The sequence below is a fragment of the Sciurus vulgaris genome (genome assembly GCF_902686455.1).
Source record: "Sciurus vulgaris genome assembly, chromosome: 7".
Taxonomy (NCBI): Eukaryota; Metazoa; Chordata; class Mammalia; order Rodentia; family Sciuridae; genus Sciurus; species Sciurus vulgaris.
In genome coordinates, this window is record NC_136467.1 from 30,393,491 (window position 1) to 30,413,856 (window position 20,366).

A 20,366-nucleotide genomic window follows, 5' to 3' on the forward strand; every position below is an offset into this window, starting at 1 on the left:
TAATCCATCAAATGAATTAATCCACTGATGAGTCTAGAGCCCTCATGATCAAATTATTTCCTGAAGACCCTACCTCCAGACATTGCTTCACTGGGGACCAACCTTTAACTCATGAACTTTTGGGGGAACATTCCAGATGACAAATCACAATAGCAAGGAAGCACATGATGGCTGAAGCATAAGTATAAATTAAGGAATCATGGGCATATGTGTGATATTTGAATACACAGGTGTTAATGAGATGTTGGAAGAAGTTATTAAGTAAAAAGAAATAAAGAGATGAAAAACTAGTGGGGGTGACAATTGAGGGATAGCTTTGGATATTTGCAACCCAAAAAGATGGTAAGGAAAAAAGTTGAGGAAACAGGAAAATCCAGAAAGCTTCTTGTGGTAGTGTACATCGTTGTTTTTAGTTCCTCACTGCAGTAACAAATCTTCATAAAAATGAAACACCTAATTATAATATTGTGCCCTTTCATCCTCTTTGTAATTGTGATTTTTCAAGTATAATAAGGTTGTTAAAATATAATTAATATTAGGATTAAAGACAGACACTAAATTATATTTGAATGATTGAACACAATGAATTGAAGTTTATTGGCCTTTCCAGTATAAAAAATGAGTGGCAGTTTATATTAGAAACATATGACTTTCCTCAGACTAGATATCTAGAGCATGTCTCAAAGGATGTGGTTTGAACAGACTCAATCTCCTAGTACAGTTTAATGAAGAAATTTAGTCCAATACTAAAATTGTGTATAGTTTTTGGTTTTAAAATAGAAATGAGTACAGTAGGAATTTGATTATTGGTTTAAAATTCAATTAAAGATCTGCTAGCTTTCTGTACTTGTTGGATCAGTGAATTTCATATTTGACTAATATTTGAGATTCAAAAACACAGATCATTGTACACTAGCATATCCCTTGGAGATCTTCTCAGAAGGAAGATCTAGGATATTGATTAATTTATTGGGATACTACTAAATTGTCCTTTCAAGTATATTTTTTCCTAATTGTAAAGGAACAAAAACTAATGAGAGAATACAGCTCATATACTTAATTTTGCATAGTAATTTTCCCTTATAATTAATATTGTAACCATAAATATAGTAAATTTATTGTCAATACACATGTAAAATATGATAATAATTGCTCACTCATGTATTAATTTTTGAGCTTTCTCTTATTTTTAGGAAAGCGGTTGATAAGTCCAGTGTTAGGAAAGGAGTGTTTTGTTTGTTTGCAAGTAATGATGAGAAATTTTCTCAGGAAAAAAAAGCCTGCTTTGCCTATATACAGGATCATGCAATGTTCAAAATCATTGAAGATTTACATGCCTACTATATGATCTTTATATGTCTATTTAGGGCCTATAATATTTTTTCTACAACTTTAGTTGAAAATTTTTTTAAGCCACAAGTTGAAAAAATAAAAGATGTTTCTAAATTCACCACATTTGCTTTTCTTTCAGAAAACTTTATCATACACCTGGTAAAAATAGGTATATTTTCCTATATAAGAACAATACAATTATCATATCTTAAAAATTAATGATAATTCTGAAAAATCGTCTAATCAATAAATCATATTCAGATTTCCCTAATTTTATAAAAACATGTCTTGAGCAAATTTTTGTGTACTTACTTTATCCAAGATCTAGTCTGCATTTACATTTACATTGACTGGTATGTCATTTTAGTCTTATTTAATTTCAATTAATCTAAAATCTTTGTTTTTTTATGATATTGACTTTTTAAAAGAATCTGATACTGGGCTAATTCTCTTACAGAATGTTCCGTGTTTGAATCTTCCTATTTCATCATAAGCAGGCTGAACTCTTGGTCATAATACCATGAGTGATACATTCTTTTTTGCATCATATCAGGTGGCATGTAATGTTAGGTGTTTCTACTATTGGTGTTGCCAAGTTCAGTCTTTGATTAAGATGGTAAAAATAAAATGTCCCCTTTGCAGTAGTTCAGTAGTCTGGAATAATGCCTTGAGACCATGTGAACATGTGACTGCCCTGTCCCCTAACATCCTTGCTTAGTGGTTTCAGTATCCATTGAGGATCCTTGCAGGAATTAATTATCACAGTGGGGAGGGATACAAAAATGATGGTTTTCTAATGCTGGCCTTCTTCCACTTTATTGGCTGGCACTCTTCAAACAAGCAGTGATTGCTTTTTATTCTTCTTTCCCATCTCTCTGTTACTAGTCTTTTTCTTTCATATACTTTTTATATTTCTTTAGTATTCTTTTCTTGAAAAATTTTTCATCAGTTCTTGGCCTTGAACCCAGCCTCGTGTTTGCTAAGAAAGCACTTCACCACTGGGTTATATCCCCAGCCCTTTTTATATTGAAACAGGGTCTTACTGAAGTCACCCAGGCTGGCCTCAAACTTGTGATCCTCCTACCTCAGCAGCCCAAATTGCTGGATTACAGGCATGTGCCATCACATGTAGCTACAAAAGTAGTCTTGAACAAATGGAAAGACATCCTTCTCCTGTGACAAGTCAGTGTAACATCAGTGTCAATTCTCCCCCAAGATAATATATGAATTTAATGTGATTCCAATTTTAAAACAAGGTGTTTTTCATCAACACTAGACAAGTTGATCCTAAAATTCATATAGGAGAGCATGTAAGAATACCTAGAAAATTCTGAGGGGGAGAGGAAGGAGAGCAACCAGTAGAATAAACACAACATAATATTAATACTTATTTTAAAATCTTCTGTAATTAAAACAGTGCAGTGTTGACAAATGAGTAAATATGTTGATTAGAAGAAGAGATAAAAATGTTTAGAAAAAGACCCACATACATTTTAGTAGATGAAAAGGAAGAGTTTTTATCCATGGTATTGGGACAACTAGGTGGATATTTTAAAAAATAGTAGCATCCGTACCTCACAACATAAACCAGAATAGTAAATTCTTATTAGGTCAGAGATATAAATGCTAAAAATGAAGTTATACCAATCCTAAAAGAAAACATGGTAAATTCCTCAGTAAACTTAGGAATGGGGAAATCTATTTAAAAAAAAAAAAAAAAAAAAACCTTTTACACTACACAGTCAAAAGCCAAATGGCAGTGTGTGAAAGATATTTGCAACCTTTATTATTGATAGATGAAAAGTCTCCCTGTTATGTAAACCAAAGCATACAAATATAAAAGTAATATGCTCAATGACTTTTTTAGAACTTGATTTCCTAGATATGTTCACTGAAAAGTTTAGACTTAGCAAAAACTTACAAAGCCTCTGAGTATACCCATGTCCCAGATGTTAGTTTTTGTTTTGTTTTTTGTTGTTTTTGTTTTGTGGTGCTGGGGATTGAACCCAGGGCCTTGTGCTTTACAGGTAAGCACTCTGAACTGAGCTGTATCCCCAGCCTCAGGTGTTGGTTTTAATTCCATTATCTGTTAATAGTACCAAAGCTTTTTGAAGAAATGACAATTCCAATTCTATGAGGAAATCTTAGGGTGAACCTAGGACATCATAAGTTCTTAACTTATGTGCTCAAAAGCTTAGTGTTTTATATCAAAGGGCATGAGAACAGGCATAAAGCAGCTCTCCTGTGCCACATGTGGGGACAATTAGAGCAACAAAAGAAAATGGTTAGTAGTCAGGTACAGTGGCATATGCCTGCAATCCCAGCTACTTGGGAGACTGAGGCAAGAGAATCATAAGTTCAAGGCCAGTCTAGACAACTTAGCAAGAATAAGGATTCTTATTCCTTATTCTTATTCCTATCAGAATAAAATTTAAAAGGGCTAGGGATATAGCTCAGTTTCTAGCATGCACAAGGTCCTGGATCCAACCTGAGTACCACAAAAAAAGGCAGAGGGACTACTTTGTGCATTTCAGTAAAATTAAATGTTTCTTTATTCTTTTTGGCACATTGCTTACATTTATCACATTTTTTATCTTCAAAATTGCTCATGTGAATGGAGTACTGTCAGACTGGGGATATGGCTCTATGGTAGAGTACTTGCCTAGTATGCACAAGTTCAATCCTCATCCCCTCTAAATGAATGCTCTCATATCTTCTAACTTGCTTGAATATGTAAAGTATTGAATTTTATATATTACATTTTATGTTTTTTAATTTTTTTATCATTGATTGTGTTAGTATTAGCCCTGATTCTCTTGAACTTTCTAGATATAAAATTGTGTTATGTAAACCAAAGCATATAAATCGGGTCAATTGAGGGGTCCATGGTAGAAGTCTGTTGGGGAAGAGCAGGTTGTAAAGTCATCTGGGGGTGGGTGCTTCTATGAGAAAGAAACAAAAGACATGAGTACTGAAATGAGATTAATTCAAAATAAATGTTGCAGCATCTGGAGCATGTCAATGAATATCATGAAGATGACAGAAGTTAATCATCTATCACCAGGTTGTGGAACAACTGAGAAGTTTTTCCCATGCAAGGCCTGACAAAGGCTGGAGAGGACAAGTCCTATATTTGGGAACCTTAACATTGTCCAAGTTATTAAGAATGTAAACACAACATTTAACTCTTTAATGTCATTGATGTCCCCAGAGAATATAGCTAAGCTGCTTAATGTCATCTGATTTTTGTAAAATATCCTTTTATTGGTATGACCTGTGTTTAGTAGAGATCTCTATATATCTGTTACTTAGGGCTAGATAATCATACTAGCAGATAGAGATTTAAGCCTGCCCACGTAGCTTAGGAAGATCTGTAGGCCTTAAACTGACTAAAATTTTCTAACTCTGTCAGTTTCTCTTGATAGTTATCAGGCACATTTGCCTAAGAATCTGTCTTTTGTAGCTTCCACTCTTTATTTTAGTGGGCTAACACAAGTGTATATTTTAAGTTTCTTTTAAATGCCCGAGAATGGCTATGTTTTGGTTTTAACTTTTGCTAGATGTTTAAGATCAAGCTGGTCAAATTGACTTGTTACTGTCTTGTTAAGAGTCAGCTGAGTTCCCACAGGGGTCACTCATGAGGAATTTGAGAGCAGCTTCTTAGCTCCATTAGTGCCATTTGCTAGGTAGGGTGTCCTTCATGAGATGGTTTCCCTTGGAAGGAATGTCTCCCTTTTCCAATGACCCTCCTCTGCAACAGGTGCACTGATTGGCTTTTCATTCTCTAGTGGTCTCATCAATCTCCCTGAATGGGAGGTCGTGTGACTCAGAGTTGCAAAGCTCCTTAGAGAAGTCCTTTGTTCACTGGATTCAGGCTGACTCTGAGGTCAAGAGCCAAATACTGGTTTTTCTTGGCCTCTGTATTTAATCTCAATCTCTAAATTTGATCTTAACCATCCAGCAAGTCAGTCTCACCAGTCATAAAGTAAAAGTACTGGACTTTAACTTCAGTGTCTATAACTTTACAGTTATTAACCCTTTGCTTTAAGTGGAGTCTGTATTAGTACTGGAAGTTACCACTATATACTATCTCTTCTGTAGGTGGTGGCTTATTATCATCAGTTACCTAGGTTGTGTGTTCTTGAAGCAGTACCTCTGAAAAACTAACAGGTAACAGTTTTACAGTGAAATTAGCAAGAGTAAAAATATATTTAGCCTGCGTAATAGCTGTCTTGAATTTTGGCTGAGCATTTTGATTACATTATATCCCCTGTTTGAGATCACAGTAATTTTACAAAAAGAACCAGTCATTTGACTATAACTTTAAATAAGCTGAGGTCTGGCTTATTTTGGAGCCACTCTAACATACAGTAAGCTGGGAGGCAGAACCTTATCTAAGGTAAGACTGGGCTCTTCACAAATCTTAAATGTTCTAATTTTGATGCTGATCTTTGACTTCCTTAAATATCATTTTAAGTTTACATACATTGTTTCCTGAGTCTATATGAACATTAGTCAACACAATTTAACATTATATCCAAAACATAAATAAAGAAAGGCTGAGAGAGCTTTTTTTTAAATTTATTTTTGTAAACAAATGGGATACATCTTGTTTCTCTATTTGTACGTGAAGTAGAGGCATACCATTTGTGTAATCATACATTTACATAGGGTAATAGTTTTTGATTCATTCTGTTGTTTTTTTTCCTTCCCTCCACCCCTCCCACACCTCTTTTCCCTCTGTACAGTCTCTCCTTCCTCCATTCTTGATCCCCCTCACACCCCACCATTATGTGTCATCATATGCTTATCTGTGAGATCATTCGTCCTTCGGTTTTTTGAGATTGGATTATCTCACTTAGCATGATATTCTCCAATTTCATCCATTTGCCAGCAGATGCCATAATTTTATTCTTTATGGCTGAGTAATATTCCATTGTGTATATATACCACAGTTTCTTTATCTGGGCATCTTGGTTGGTTCCACAGTCTGGCTATGGTGAACTGAGCAGCAATGAACATTGATGTGGCTGTATCTCTGTAGTATGCTGATTTTAAGTCCTTTGGGTATAGGCCAAGGAGTGGGATAGCTGGGTCAAATGGTGGTTCCATTCCAAGTTTTCTAAGGAATCTCCACACTGCATTCCAGAGTGGTTGCACTAATTTGCAGTCCCACCAGCAATGTATGAGTGTACCTTTTTCCCCACATCCTCGCCAACACATATTGATGCTATTATTCTTGATAATCGCCATTCTAATTGGGGTGAGATGAAATCTTAGGGTAGTTTTGATTTGCATTTGTCTTATTACTAAAGATGTTGAACATTTTTTCATATATTTGTTGATTGCTTGTACATCTTCTGTGAAGTGTCTGTTCATTGCCTTAGCCCATTTGTTGATTGGACTATTTGTATTCTTGGTGTAGAGTTTTTTGAGTTCTTTGTATATTCCGGAAATTAGTGCTCTATCTGAAGTATGAGTGGCAAAGATTTTCTCCCACTCTGTAGGCTCTCTCTTCACATTGCTGATAGTTTCCTTTGCTGAGAGAAAGCTATTTAGTTTGAATCTATCCCAGTTACTGATTCTTGCTTTTATTTCTTGTGCTATGGGAGTCCTGTTAAGGATGTCTGATCCTAAGCCGACATGTTGAAGATTTGGACCTACTTTTTCTTCTATAAGATGCAGGGTCTGTGGTCTCATTCCGAGGTCCTTGATCCATTTTGAGCTGATTTCTTTGATGTCTTATAATTCCTATCAGCTAAGAAGTTTAGGAGCTCTGTAATGGCCTTTGGATATTTCTTCTTCATAGCCAAATGTTTGACTTGTTCAAAAAACATAAGGTTACCAATTTACGATTGAGCTTGTGGACTAACATAAGCACCACACCCTGTAAGGATGTCCAACATTAAGGGGATATTGTATGCCAAATTATTACCTGCTATCCGTTCTGATTCCTCCTCGTAGGAGGCTTTTCGTTGCAAAAATTGCGGGCAAGTTAAACAGGCTTTAAGAACATTAAGCCAATCAAAGGGAGTTTGAAAATTAGCAGATCATTGGTTAAGTACTTCTTTAAAGTAAGGGAAGTCAGGACCAGAATCTTGTGATGCCTTCCTAAGGAGGGCTAGGTCAGGGAGTGGGGTGGGGATCCAAGGCCTTTCACCCTCATCAGGGCCCAAATTGACAGGGTATGCTGCAAATGGATTCTTAGGAGAGAAAGAAGACCCTTTTAAATCTCCCAGCTTCACGTCCAGAGGGAGCCGAGATGGCAATTCATTCTAAAAGTTTAGAGGGGGAAAAACAGAAGGCAGGAGGCCTTTGTTATTATCGGTTTCCTCCACCTCATCCTCAGAAGTTACAACGCTTGAAGTGGAGGCCTGAAAGGTCACTTTCTTGTCAGCAAAGAACCCTCATCCAAATTTGGGGGTCCCAAATGTTTTCAGGGCTGATCCACGGTGCAATGATTACCGATTTGTCCCAAAAACAGTTGAGATCTTTTGGTTTCACATTAAGCCCGCGTTGCGAGAAAAGTGCCTTTAAGGCGACAAGTTGTGCTCGCTGAGGGGTATGGGGACAGATTTCCCATTGTTATGGGGTGGAGTTACATGAAAGGGTGGTGTTGAGTTGTGGATTGGAGTAAATGAATTTCTCAAGGACAAAGAGAAGGACTGTGAGGTAACCTGCAATGCGTGCCCCTAAGCCTAAGATAGGGACCAGTGGGAGGACAAAGGGAGCCTATCTTCCGACATACAAAGAGGTGTTTAGGATCCAATGTCTCGTGTTTAGTGGGGGACTTCCGTGGGCCATTAGGTTATGGCCATATACCCACACCGTGTCTCCGGTAGAAATCTCCACAGAGGGAGATGTGGTTCCGAATTCTGGGAGGATGAATCCCTATGTGAATTTGCTGGGAGAACTGAAAGTGAATGTGGGGCTGCAGGCAGAAAGGCGCCCCATACAAGCAGCAGTGTGTACCTATTCTTGGGGATCAGGACAATACAAGGAAGAAAGGGGGAAAAGGGGTCCTGTGCTCACCCTCACAGGAACATCAGCACACAAAACACACAGGGGCCCTTAGTGAATCAGGGGGGACTCGCCAATCCCGAGGTGCGTGAGTAGTCGAGTCACGTTGGGCACCAGATGTTGCAGAGTCAAGACCCAGCCTCCAGGAGTTGGGTGGAAGCAAGCTTGTGGCAAGCAGCTTGCAAACTCGTTTATTTTGGGAACAGCTATACATTTTATAGGTTTCTTGCCCAATCACAGTGTGTCATGGGGGATCAGACCACCAGGTTCCTATACGGGTTCCCTTGGTAACACTGAGTCAATTTGGGGCAGTTGTGTGCTTTCCTAGGTGGAAATGGTCCTTCCCACAAGTTTTCCTTACACTTTCGAGATGTTCACTGCTGCCAGCCAAGAACTAGGATTTCTCCCAACATTGAAGCTTGAGTTTCAGTCATAGTACTGCTGCTCCTTACTTGTGTGACCTTGAAAATGTTAGCTACCTTCTAATTTACTTTCTGAAAGCCACTATTTTCTTTCTTTAAAATGGGGTCCTCTTTGTTGTTTAATTACCTATCTTAAAATTCTTAATTCTTCATTTTTGTTTGCTTCATTTTGGTTTAATAGATAACTCTTTTTCTCACATTGACATCAGTGATATTACCAGTTCTCATTTATTTGGTCTTTTTCATGTTACTAAAATCCCTTAAAGAGAGTTGTTCATTTTCTTTGCCTCCTCATGTTTCACGTTACCAACTGTACTGATGGAGATTTTTGTACTGTGGCAAAAACAGAAACAAACCTGTACAATTTATATCCCTGTCCTAGGACAGATAGTGAATAAATGTATTTATTACTGTTAGGATCAGGAAGGTAACCAATAGCAGAACTGAAACACAGGTAAAAAAAATAAAAACAAATCCAATCATAGGCAAAGAAAGAAAGAATGTACTAAATTGACCAAAAACAAAGAAAGAGACAAAAATAGCAACAGCAATATAACTAAATGGAAGCAGAGTTTAGTGTTTAGTTATTGTATACAAGGTTGGTAATGATGATCACTCTGACCATAATATTGGGAAAACCTCACATAGCCAACACATCCTCAAGCATTCTGATGACTAAATGACTACTGCTGCTCCACTTAAACCCTGCGTTACAGCTTATGGATCTGGTAGATATGGCATAGGAGGGGACGCATTCATTCAGTTAATATTTGAGTCAACTCTTAAGGGCCTTCTGTGTTTTTGGATTGTATACTCTGTTTATGAAAATGAATAAAATCATGCACACAAAAGGGTCTGAAGGGTTTGTGGCTTAGAAGTGTTATCATAGACATGGATACAAAGAAGTCTAAATAAAATAAATTGCAAAGAGAATTGAGCCCTACTCCATAAAGGAGTAAAGGTCAGCTGTCACTTTAATGCATTGGAGCATTTACAGAGAGAATCAGAACAGAAGAGTAAGCCTCCATAGGCAGAATAACTGCCAGGAGAGGGAGAAGTGAGCTGAGGACCATGTGGGCCACCACAGTAGATTGGAATCTGAAAGATCCCAAATGTGACTCAGTCTTCTTCACCCACCATTTCTCCCCCAGAGGACTTCTGTGGCATAAGCAGTAACTCCAGGAACTGGGAGAAAGGCAGGGTTCTCATGATCTCTATGAGTTTAAGTACCATAGTCGTCCTAGGAGAAATAACTTATTTCTGGAATACTTCAAATAATAGGTTTACTAAAGTTAGCGATAGTAATAACAGCCTGCCCCAACCCAAGCCAACTCCTGATTTCAATAAAGAGATCCACCTTTCACCATAGTTTTCTGAAAGAGGAAATGGTGACCCCTTCCTGAGGAGATATTTTTAAATTTCATTCTCTACTGATGATATGTCTAACAGTTCTAACCTATAGTCAGAACTTATGAGGCTTGTGAATAAAGCAGAAATAAGTGCCCACAATCAAGAGAAAGTACAATCAATAAAAGGAATCCCATAGATGATGGAAATGTTGGAATTAACAGATAAAACTTTTAAAATAATTGATGCATATATTGAATAATTTATGAGGAAACATGGTCAAAATGAATGACAAGATTGAGAATTTCAGTAGAGAAGTGGAAATCCCCCAAAGAGTCTAGTGGAAATTCTAGACCTGAAGAGTATGATGGATTACATGAAAATTCATTAGATTGTTCTATTAACAAATAGGACTCATTAAAAGAAGGGATCACTGAATTCTGGGACCAGACAATTGAAATCATGAAAATTATCCAAATTGAAGCACAGGGGTTTAGGGAGCCCTGGGAGGAAGAAAGAGAGTATGAGATCTGTGTGTCCATGTAAAATGGACTAATGTGTAATAGGATTTTCAGGACAATAGAGGAAATGAGTTTTAAAAATATTTGAAGAAATAATGGGCCTAGGAGTTTTCTAACTCTAATAAATGATTTTTAACCTCTAGATATTAAAAGCTAAGCAAATCCCAAGAAGGAGATACATATTTACACACACACATACATATATGCACATGCATGCATGCATGCATACATACACGTAAAACAACATCTAGGCATATCTTAATTAAAATGAAGAAAATGAAACAAAGAGAAAATTGCAAAAGCAGCCAGAGGGAAAGGAATGCACATTGAGGAAAATAATAAGAATCATGCCTGCCTTCTCATAAGAAGAAAACGGAATGAAATCACTTTCTGAAACTGTCAGCCCTAGATTTCATTGCACATCAAGAACATCCTTCCTAAGGGAATATCCACCAAAGAACTCTCAGGAAAAAAGCCATCACCACAGTTTTCACTACAAGAGATTCAACCAAAGGTTCATCAGTCTGAAACAAAATCATGTCATTTGAAAGCCTGAACCTGCAGGAGGGAGAGAAAAACACTAGAGAGGGCAAATATTGGCAAACATAAAAGACTATATTCTTTGAAATTCTCTGAAAGACTTAACTTTAAAATAAGTAGACTGACAATATATTGTCACATTTGTAACATAGAAGTATAAGACAGCAGTGAATAAAAGGGTGGTGGAGTAAATGTAGGAATACTGGTTTAAGGTGCTTGTATTATCCTTTACGTGGAAAATCCTAATTCAAAGTATACTGAAGTAGGTCCAAATTTTCAACTTGTTGGCTTAGGATCAGATTTCCTTAACAGGACTCCCATAGCACAAGAAATAAAAGCAAGAATCAACAACTGGGATAGATTCAAACTAAAAAGCTTTCTCTCAGCAAAGGAAACTATCAGCAATGTGAAGAGAGAGCCTACAGAGTGGGAGAAAATCTTTGCTACTCATACTTCAGATAGAGCACTCATTTCCAGAATCTATAAAGAACTCAAAAAACTCTACACCAAGAATGCAAATAATCAGTCAACAAATGGGCTAAGGAAATGAACAGACACGTCACAGAAGATGTACAAGCAATCAACAGCTATATGAAAAAATGTTCAACATCTCTAGTAATAAGAGAAATGCAAATCAAAACTACCCTAAGATTCCATCTCACCCCAATTAGAATGGCGATTATCAAGAACACAAGCAACAATAGGTGTTGGCGAGGATGTGGGGAAAAAGGTACACTCATACATTGCTGGTGGGGTTGCAAATTAGTGCAGCTACTCTGTAAAGCAGTATGGAGATTCCTCAGAAAGCTTGGAATGGAACCACCATTTGCCCCAGCTATCCCACTCCTTGGCCTATACCCAAAGGACTTAAAATCAGCATACTACAGAGATACAGCCACATCAATGTTCATTGCTGCTCAGTTCACCATAGCCAGATTGTGGAACCAACCTAGATGCCCTTCAGTTGATGAATGGATAAAGAAACTGTGGTATATATATACAATGGAATATTACTCCACCATAAAGAATGATAAAATTATGGCATTTGCTGGCAAATGGATGAAATTGGAGAATATCATGCTAAGTGAGATAAGCCAATCTCAAAAAACTAAAGGCCAAATGATCTCGCTGATAAGTGGATGAGGTCATATAATGGGGGGGTGGGAGGGGTTAGCATTAGGGTTAGAGTTAGGTTTAGGGTTAGGGATAAGGAGGGTGGTAAGAATGGAGGAAGGAAGGACTGTCTGTATAGAGGGAAAAGAGGGGTGGGGGGGAAGGGAAAAAAATAACAATGAATCAAACAACATTGCCCCATGTAAATTTATGATTACACAAATGGTATGCCCTGACTCCATGTACAAACAGAGAAACAACATGTATCCCATTTGTTTACAATAAAAAAAAGTATTATACTGTAATAAATTAAGGGTATATCTGTAATCTCTAGATTAATCATTCCAACTATGAAGTTCTATAGCTAAAAATCCATTAGGGGATATAAAATAGAATAGTAAACATTGAATTATTCAAAAAGAATAGAAATAAAATGCAATAAAATAGTAAGAAGGTAACTGGGTGCAGTGGTGCTCACCTGTAATCCCAGCTACCTGGGAAGCCAAGGCAGGAGGATTCCAAGTTTGAGCTCAGCCTCAGAAACTTGGTGAGACCCCTGTCAAAATAAAAAAAAAATTTAGAGGTAGGAATGTAGAGTAATGGTAAATCCTCCCCCCGACCCCCACCCGGGTCCATCCCCAGTACTGAAAAAATAAAAAAGAATAGCAAGATTAGGTAAACTTAAAGCCATACCATTAATTATTTTAAATGTAAATCGTCCAAACATCGAAAGGCAGAGATTCTCAGTCTTGGCAGATTGATTTTTATTTATTTAAATGTTTTTTCTTTATTTATTCTATAGATATTCTGTAATCTTAAGTTCATTTGGAAGTTTTCTAAATTTAAAATATTCCATGACAACTTGGATATTTTAACTATATTCCTGCACAATTAGTATTTTAATGAACATATGTATTTGTATTGTACAATATAAACTCAGTTGTGTTCATTTATTTCATGTTTCCCAGAAAATAATGTTCTTTTGAGAAACAGAACCAATAGAATGTGTGTGTATGTGTATATATGAATATGTGTGTATACACACACACACACACACACACACACACACACACACACACACACACAGATAGATTTACTTTAAGGAATAATGGAAGCTGGCAAGTTCAAAATCTGCAGGCCAGGAAGGAATTATAGTTCAAGTTCAAAGGCAATCTGTCTGCAGAATTCCCTCCCAGGAGAGGTCAGTGATTTTCTTAAGACCTTCACATGACTGGATGAGGTCCACTTACATAATGGAGGCCCATCTACTTTCTCAGGGTGTACTGATTTAAATATTAATCCCATCCAAAAACAAAATATGCAGAATCATGTTTGATCAAATATCTGGGTACCATGGCCTAGTCAGGTCGAAACATAAAATTGACCATTATAGTAAGCTACTTAATATGAATTTTTGCATTATTGTTATATTTTAATAAAAGTGAAATTAGATACAAATGCAGATTTTTAAGTAAAATTTACTTAAAATAGGAAGCTATTTGGGGGACATTTTCCCCAGGCTTATTCCAATTTGTATATTTTTTTTACTGCAACTTTGGATAAAAACATTTTATTTCCCAACAGTATTATTTCCATTTGCAGTCTAAATTAAAACTAAGATTATAACTTTGGGTAATCCACTTTTTAAAAATTCAAGTTTCCAACATTCTTATCTTGTGAATTAAACTAAAATATGTAGTTTTTATCCTTGGGATTATATAAGCTGAGGATATTGATTTTGGGGTTTTGTTTTTGTCATTTAAAGTTACTTTTTATTTCCAACTAAAGTTACTTTCTAATTGGAGAAGAATTTTAAAATTCATAATCAGCTTAGGTCAGTTTTATAGCAGTCAGGTTACAATAGTGAGAACACACATGTAGATGTTGCTAATTCCTGAACCCCATGGTGTGAGCCCTCTCATTTGAAAGCATCTTGTGCCAGACTGCATTCAGTGGTTACAGCTAGGATGGTTGCAGACATCAGGGCTGGGGAAGTGGGAATTTCACCATTTGTTCTGTGTACCTCTGTATTATTAAAATGTTCGAACAAGAATCTTCATTGCTTGAATCTTGGGTCTGGGGATGTAGCTCAGTGGTAGTACATGTGATTAGCACATATGGAGCCCTGGGTTCTATCCCCAACATTTGGGGAAAAAAAAAAAAAAAACTGTACTATTTGAATGTTATTAATATTTTCTAATGTTTTACTTGTCTTTTTTTTTTAAGCTTTTCTCTCAAAACCAGTGTTCCTCCATGATTTAAATCTTTCCATTAAAACTACCTTAAACTTACCTTAAAGACTTATTACACTCAAGACAGAACCTAGTATCCCAGTATTTTTTCAAAACAGTATATCTCTGTTTTATTGGACTCAATCATAACTTATTAATCTTTTAGCACTGAGTGCCAGGAAGCCTCTTACTAAATTTTTGTTGATTGGATGTAGGTAACTAGTATTATAAAGTACTATACTTCACTAACAATAAAAATTTTAAGAAATTTTTAAATGAAACAAAAACTGTATTTTTAAAAAATGGTTCATGGTGCATTGTTCATTTTGAATATATTTTTTCAAGTTATAAAAAGCAATTGCTTGTGTTGATCTCATTTAATCCCTTTTCATACTTCATGTTAAATGCTTGTGAAAGAAAGGAACTAATACTTTGTTTGAACTAGGAATTTTGCTAATTGCTATTAACAGACATTGTAGTTCTCACTTCTAACAGGTCTTTAGTGTTAAACTATTCTAATATCCTCGCTCAAGTAAGTTTGCTGATGGACAGAGATTGGAAACTAAATGAAACCAGTGCCTGTGTTCATTTTTAACTTGAGCTTGACTTTGAACCAGTATCTTACAAATGAGATACAGTGTGTTATATTCTTGAAGGCTGCTTATTACAAAGAAATGTAGTAGAGGACCTTGAGAACAAAAAGATAAATCCATACATGATAAAAGGATATTTCTCAAGATTAGCCATCAGTGTTATCATTTTAAAGGAGAGAATCAGGGAACTTTCTTTTTCCTCAGATACTCCGTGGTGGTTGAATAAATAATAGAATATGTCATAGTAGGAAGTCAGATCAAAGAGAAATTCAAATAGATTTATTTATTCTTTTGAGAAAATAAGGAAGCAGTGATTCCTTTCATGGCCTTTATGATATTTTATTATGAAACTTGATGACCTCAAGTCAGAAATAAACCTTTCATGGAGGAAATGCAGCAGAGTCCAGATAATGGTGTAATTTTGAGCTGGAAGCAAGATATGGCACATCTGCCACTATTGCTGGAGGCCACTTGAATGGGGAAACTGTCTTAGCTAACCTTAAGTAGGGTGTCTTAGCTTAACTCACCAACTGTTCCTGACCAAAGAATTCATGATATAACTTGAAAGGATCCTGCCAGCTGAGTGAGGCCTTTTTCTTGTAAACTGTATGAGGCATGTCTTACTGATATAAATGTTTTCAAAATAAAATGAAGAGCCATAATAACCCAATATTCACAATTCTTTTCTTTCCATAGGGATTATCAGCATAGAAAGAAGGCCTTGTAACCATCAAGTAGATTCACCTCCAACGGTAAGGCAGCTTCTTTTCTGCATTGTTAAAACTGTAAGAAACTGCAGAATCATGCTGGTTACAGTGACACAAAGCACTATTGTAGAAGAATCTTATATCCTCTTTTTGGCCAAAAGTTATGTCCCTGCAAGGAAATTAATGTCATGTTTTCCAAATAATGAAGAAAAACTTTGTAATTTTTGCAAAGATATAGGAAAATAAGATAGAGTATTTTTACTGATTTTTTTTTTAATACCTTACCTTAAAATGGCTTATAGTTTTGGCAAAGTAGTGTAAATCAGTACAAGAATGCCATAATGCTTCATTTCTCTTACTTTGTTTTATTATCATAAAAGTGAAACCTTATTTTTTAATCCCTCTTCTATTACTACCAATGAAAGTACTTAATCATTTACTATAGTTAAAAATATATATTATAAAAGGAAAACAACTAGATTTCCCTTTTAATCTCTAAGTATATGTTTACAAACTATACATAAGTTTCTGATTTCCAGTTGAAAGATTCTTAAGATGATAAAACTTGAGTACGTTACCTTTCCTTCAATATAATGTTCTTATTCTATCTATACAGTAAGTCTTGGAGTTCTTCATTCAATTCCCTATTTCCTGTTGTGAAAAAACTTTCAGTAATACCTTTTTTAAGAAAATAAAGACAATATTAAACTTTATTTGAACTTTATTGATGATTAATAATTGCCTCACTAGAAAATTTAACTCTATTTTCTATTTGTAATAAATCCACACAACTGATTGACATAACATGGTTGATTACTTAATATATGATGCTCCAGAAAAAACTGGTTTATCAGAAATTAGTCATTGGCATAATCATAAAAATTACTTGGCTTATATGTGTTTCAGTTATCTTTTAGTAAGTATGCAAAAAAGTAGACATGACATTATGTAAGTTTTACTCTTTAATATTAAGAAATACAGATTAGCAATTAAGAAATTTATTTTTAATATATTTGAATCATATACTCCATCATTGGATTATTTTACATACTTCCACAATTCATTTTATTCCTGAAAGCTTCCCTGTGTCATCTGTGTTTACATTCTTAATTTTGTTTGTACATTCAGGAACTAAGGAAAGTAAAGCCTGACACAGTTTTCTCTTTCACCTTGTAGGCTGATTGTAAATTCCCAGGTTAATTAAATGATGAAGTAATAGAACCAAATTCACATGAACCCATGAGAAATAATGGTATTTATATTTACAGCAGTGACTTAATGATCAAAGAATTACTCCATGAATTAGGAACTAAGTGTCATGCATAATAGTTAAGATATTGCTTGTCTTTTTTTATTATGCTTTTCCATTTGGGTTAGGAAATGATAGCTCCTAATATATTAACACTGTTTCTACTCTATACAATCCATAAGTTGTTTCCTTTGTTTGTTTGTTTTTTAATTTTGTGTGTTGCAGTGGTGATGATCCAACCCAGAGCTTCATGCATGCTGATCTAGCATTCTACCACTGAGCTATACTCCCAGCCTTGATAAGTTTTAAAGTACTTAGTGTTTGCATGCATTCCCCAAACACCCATTAGTTCCCTAGGTTTTCATTTGAACCCAGGTTCCTTTTGATGTGTATTTCTGAGGTAGGTCTATAATTCTCCTTCTGTCTCTTTACTACCATCTAAGGCTGTTCTACCCCTCCTCCATGGTCCCCCAGCTTGCTGACAGTTAGCCTTGGCCCTTTCTCCATGACTTCTAAATGGAGTCACAAGTCTATTCATTACCTGATGCCCCCAAGTCTGCTGAACCAGTAATCTGATTTTCACAGAAATATAATTATACTCAATATTCAGAGTAAGGGATAGGAAGGAGTCTCTCAGAAAATTGAACAAAGTGAGATATTTGTAATTCTAAACTTTGTACTGTCCTGGCCTGAAAAGGAGAGATAACCATGAGTCAAGTAACTCCTTGAACAAAAAAAAACAGAAAGGGAGTTGACCAGGATTTCAGAATGGCTGAGGCCAGGGTCCTGAATGACTTCCTGACCATGTATGTATCTAACCCTCAGTTTCCAGCTTACATCTTTCTCCATTATCACTCCCTCTTCCCTTTTGCTCCAAGTATCTGAGGAATGGCTCATGTCTAGGAGAGCGCTAAATGCCAATTGCAGTTATTCAGAAGGTGAAGGAAATAAGTAAGAATTTCTCAAGCCTCTCTTTTAGGGAATGCTGTGTTCCTTGATGGTCCAAGTTAGAATTCTAAATGGACTATTCAGTAAATATATGGTTATAGGGGATAGTTTGATCCTACAGCACTATAATATAATGGCAGTGACCCTTAAGTAAATATAGATTAGCTAAGAACAAAACCACCTCTATCCCTTTGTTGTGTTTCCTCTTTCTCTTCTTAATTTACTTATTTCCTTTTTGTATTTTATTTATTACATGAACTTTGAAAAATTTTTGGAGAGGGTATTGGAATTTGTTTTCTTTTTGACATAAATAGTACCCTGCCTATTTTTGAGATGTCTTTAATAGAAGGTGAAAAAGAATATCCCCACATGACATGACCTTATCCATCAAAAAGAATCATACCTCTTTTTAAGTGGCTATCATCTCTTCTTTTTTGCATACCGAACTCTTAATTTTGTTCATATCTAAGAGTACATTTTCAAATTGTTTTTTTTCAAGAAATATAAAATTGGAGATGAATTATCTACACATATATTTAAAAATATCTCTCAATTGTCTGCATAAGGTCAATTTTTTATTATTTTGACATTTCCTATTTGACTTAAGAACATTGTGGAAACTGGTCATCTTTGCCTTCTGGCATTTAGTGTTGCAGGAGAGACACTAGACATCAGCTGGTTTTTTTTTTTTGCACAGATAGCCTGTTCAGGCTGCTCATCTATTATAGATTTTCTTTATACCTAATGTCCTAGCTCAGTTTTAATGACCAAAAGGATTACCTTCTTCTCACTGAGTAATTTTCACTCAGATGCTACACTGTTAAGAGGAAACTCAAATAAGACTTGAGACAATCACAATATTAGATTATTTGAAAAGAATTAAATCATGCCTCTTTAAGAACTAGCTCCTGCACCTGCTTATAGGCAGGATATTATCAGCCTCAGATTAATCAAAGGTCACTGTCTGAATCCTGAAAAACAGGTGTAAAAGTTAGTTAATAGTTAAATCAGCTCAGGTTTGAGTACTGTGTTTACTTTAAATGAAGGACTTATTTGCAAATCAAAGAGAAAGCACAGCTAGCATAAGGAAATGTTCCCCAAGTTAAAACATACCTGCCTTTTAATGTATAATCATATGCATAGCAGAGTTCACATCTTTTCATATTTTCTGACATAATTAATATTCCTGTAGGACATTAAAACATAGTAAACCATGCTGAATATATATAAAGCATTTTTAGTAATTTGAGGAGTATTGTTTTTTAATCTCTTCCAGTGAAAACTGATATAGTAAATTCAGATAGCATCAGTATGGCCTATTCTAATTGATTTCTTAAGTTTTTGTAAATTTTCTACATTTCAAATCCTTTACCAACTAATATTACTCTTTATTCTTAATTTATTCAGTGGTGTTCTAGACCTGTTAGAATAATTTTTCTTTTTAACAAATGGATTTTTGACAGTTTATTAAAACACAGCTTGCACTTTCACAGAAGCCTACACATCTACCACAGTAGTTCAAATAATATCCAGACAGTCTGGATTTTATTAAGATTATACCAAATATGGAATATTTGCTGTTTGTCTAAAGTCTTTTCTTAATTATTAGGATTTAAAATGCTCTTGGTCTGTTTGTAATTTAAATATTGACTCATTATTGTTATGAGACCAATTTTGCAAGCCTTTATAGTACATTCATTCTGCAGTTATACCCCTTCTAAGGGCTGATTGATATTTTTTGTCATATTATTATCAGTTGTAAATATGTGTAAGACTTAATTTGTCACCTTGAAAATATTTCTGAGATATTCATGATGTTGGTTGCCCTTAACACTAAATTTATTCATAAAGGTACTGATCCAAATCATGTAAGTTAAATTTTATTCCTGAATCTCTTCTAGATTACAAGGTATCTGCTGAATCACAGCCTCTGCAACAGGAGTCCCCTGTGTTTCTCTTTTGCTTGCAAAGCAATAAACCTTCTTTTTCTTTTTCTCAAAAGAAAAAAAAAAAGATATCTGTGCTTTTTTGCAACATTTTGAGTTGTTAGATTGTTATTGTTTTGCCCTTTCTTCAGGTTTACAACATTGCTATCTACTACATTTTTATACTTTGTGTAATATACTTGATATATAATTTATATAAAACATGGCTGTTTCATATTTTAATATAATATTTTGGACAGCTTGTTTATGGATAAATACATGAATTCAAGTGAAATGTCTTCAAAGGGCACACTTTATTTTCTCCAACCTAGCATTTTTCCAGGAATTCATAATATGTAAACTGGGGTGAATGTGCCCCTATAAAACTCATAAAATAGAACCTATGTCCAATCTCTTC

General features: G+C 35.3%; 1 protein-coding gene across 1 annotated transcript in view; it reads left to right on the top strand.

The window, feature by feature from the left end:
- The window catches only part of AHI1 (Abelson helper integration site 1), a 208,733-nt gene that overhangs the window by 133,576 nt on the left and 54,791 nt on the right, over window positions 1–20,366 (top strand). Inside the window, 1 exon segment of the mRNA XM_079146243.1 lies at window positions 15,816–15,871. Coding sequence (XP_079002369.1) covers window positions 15,816–15,871 — 56 coding nt within the window.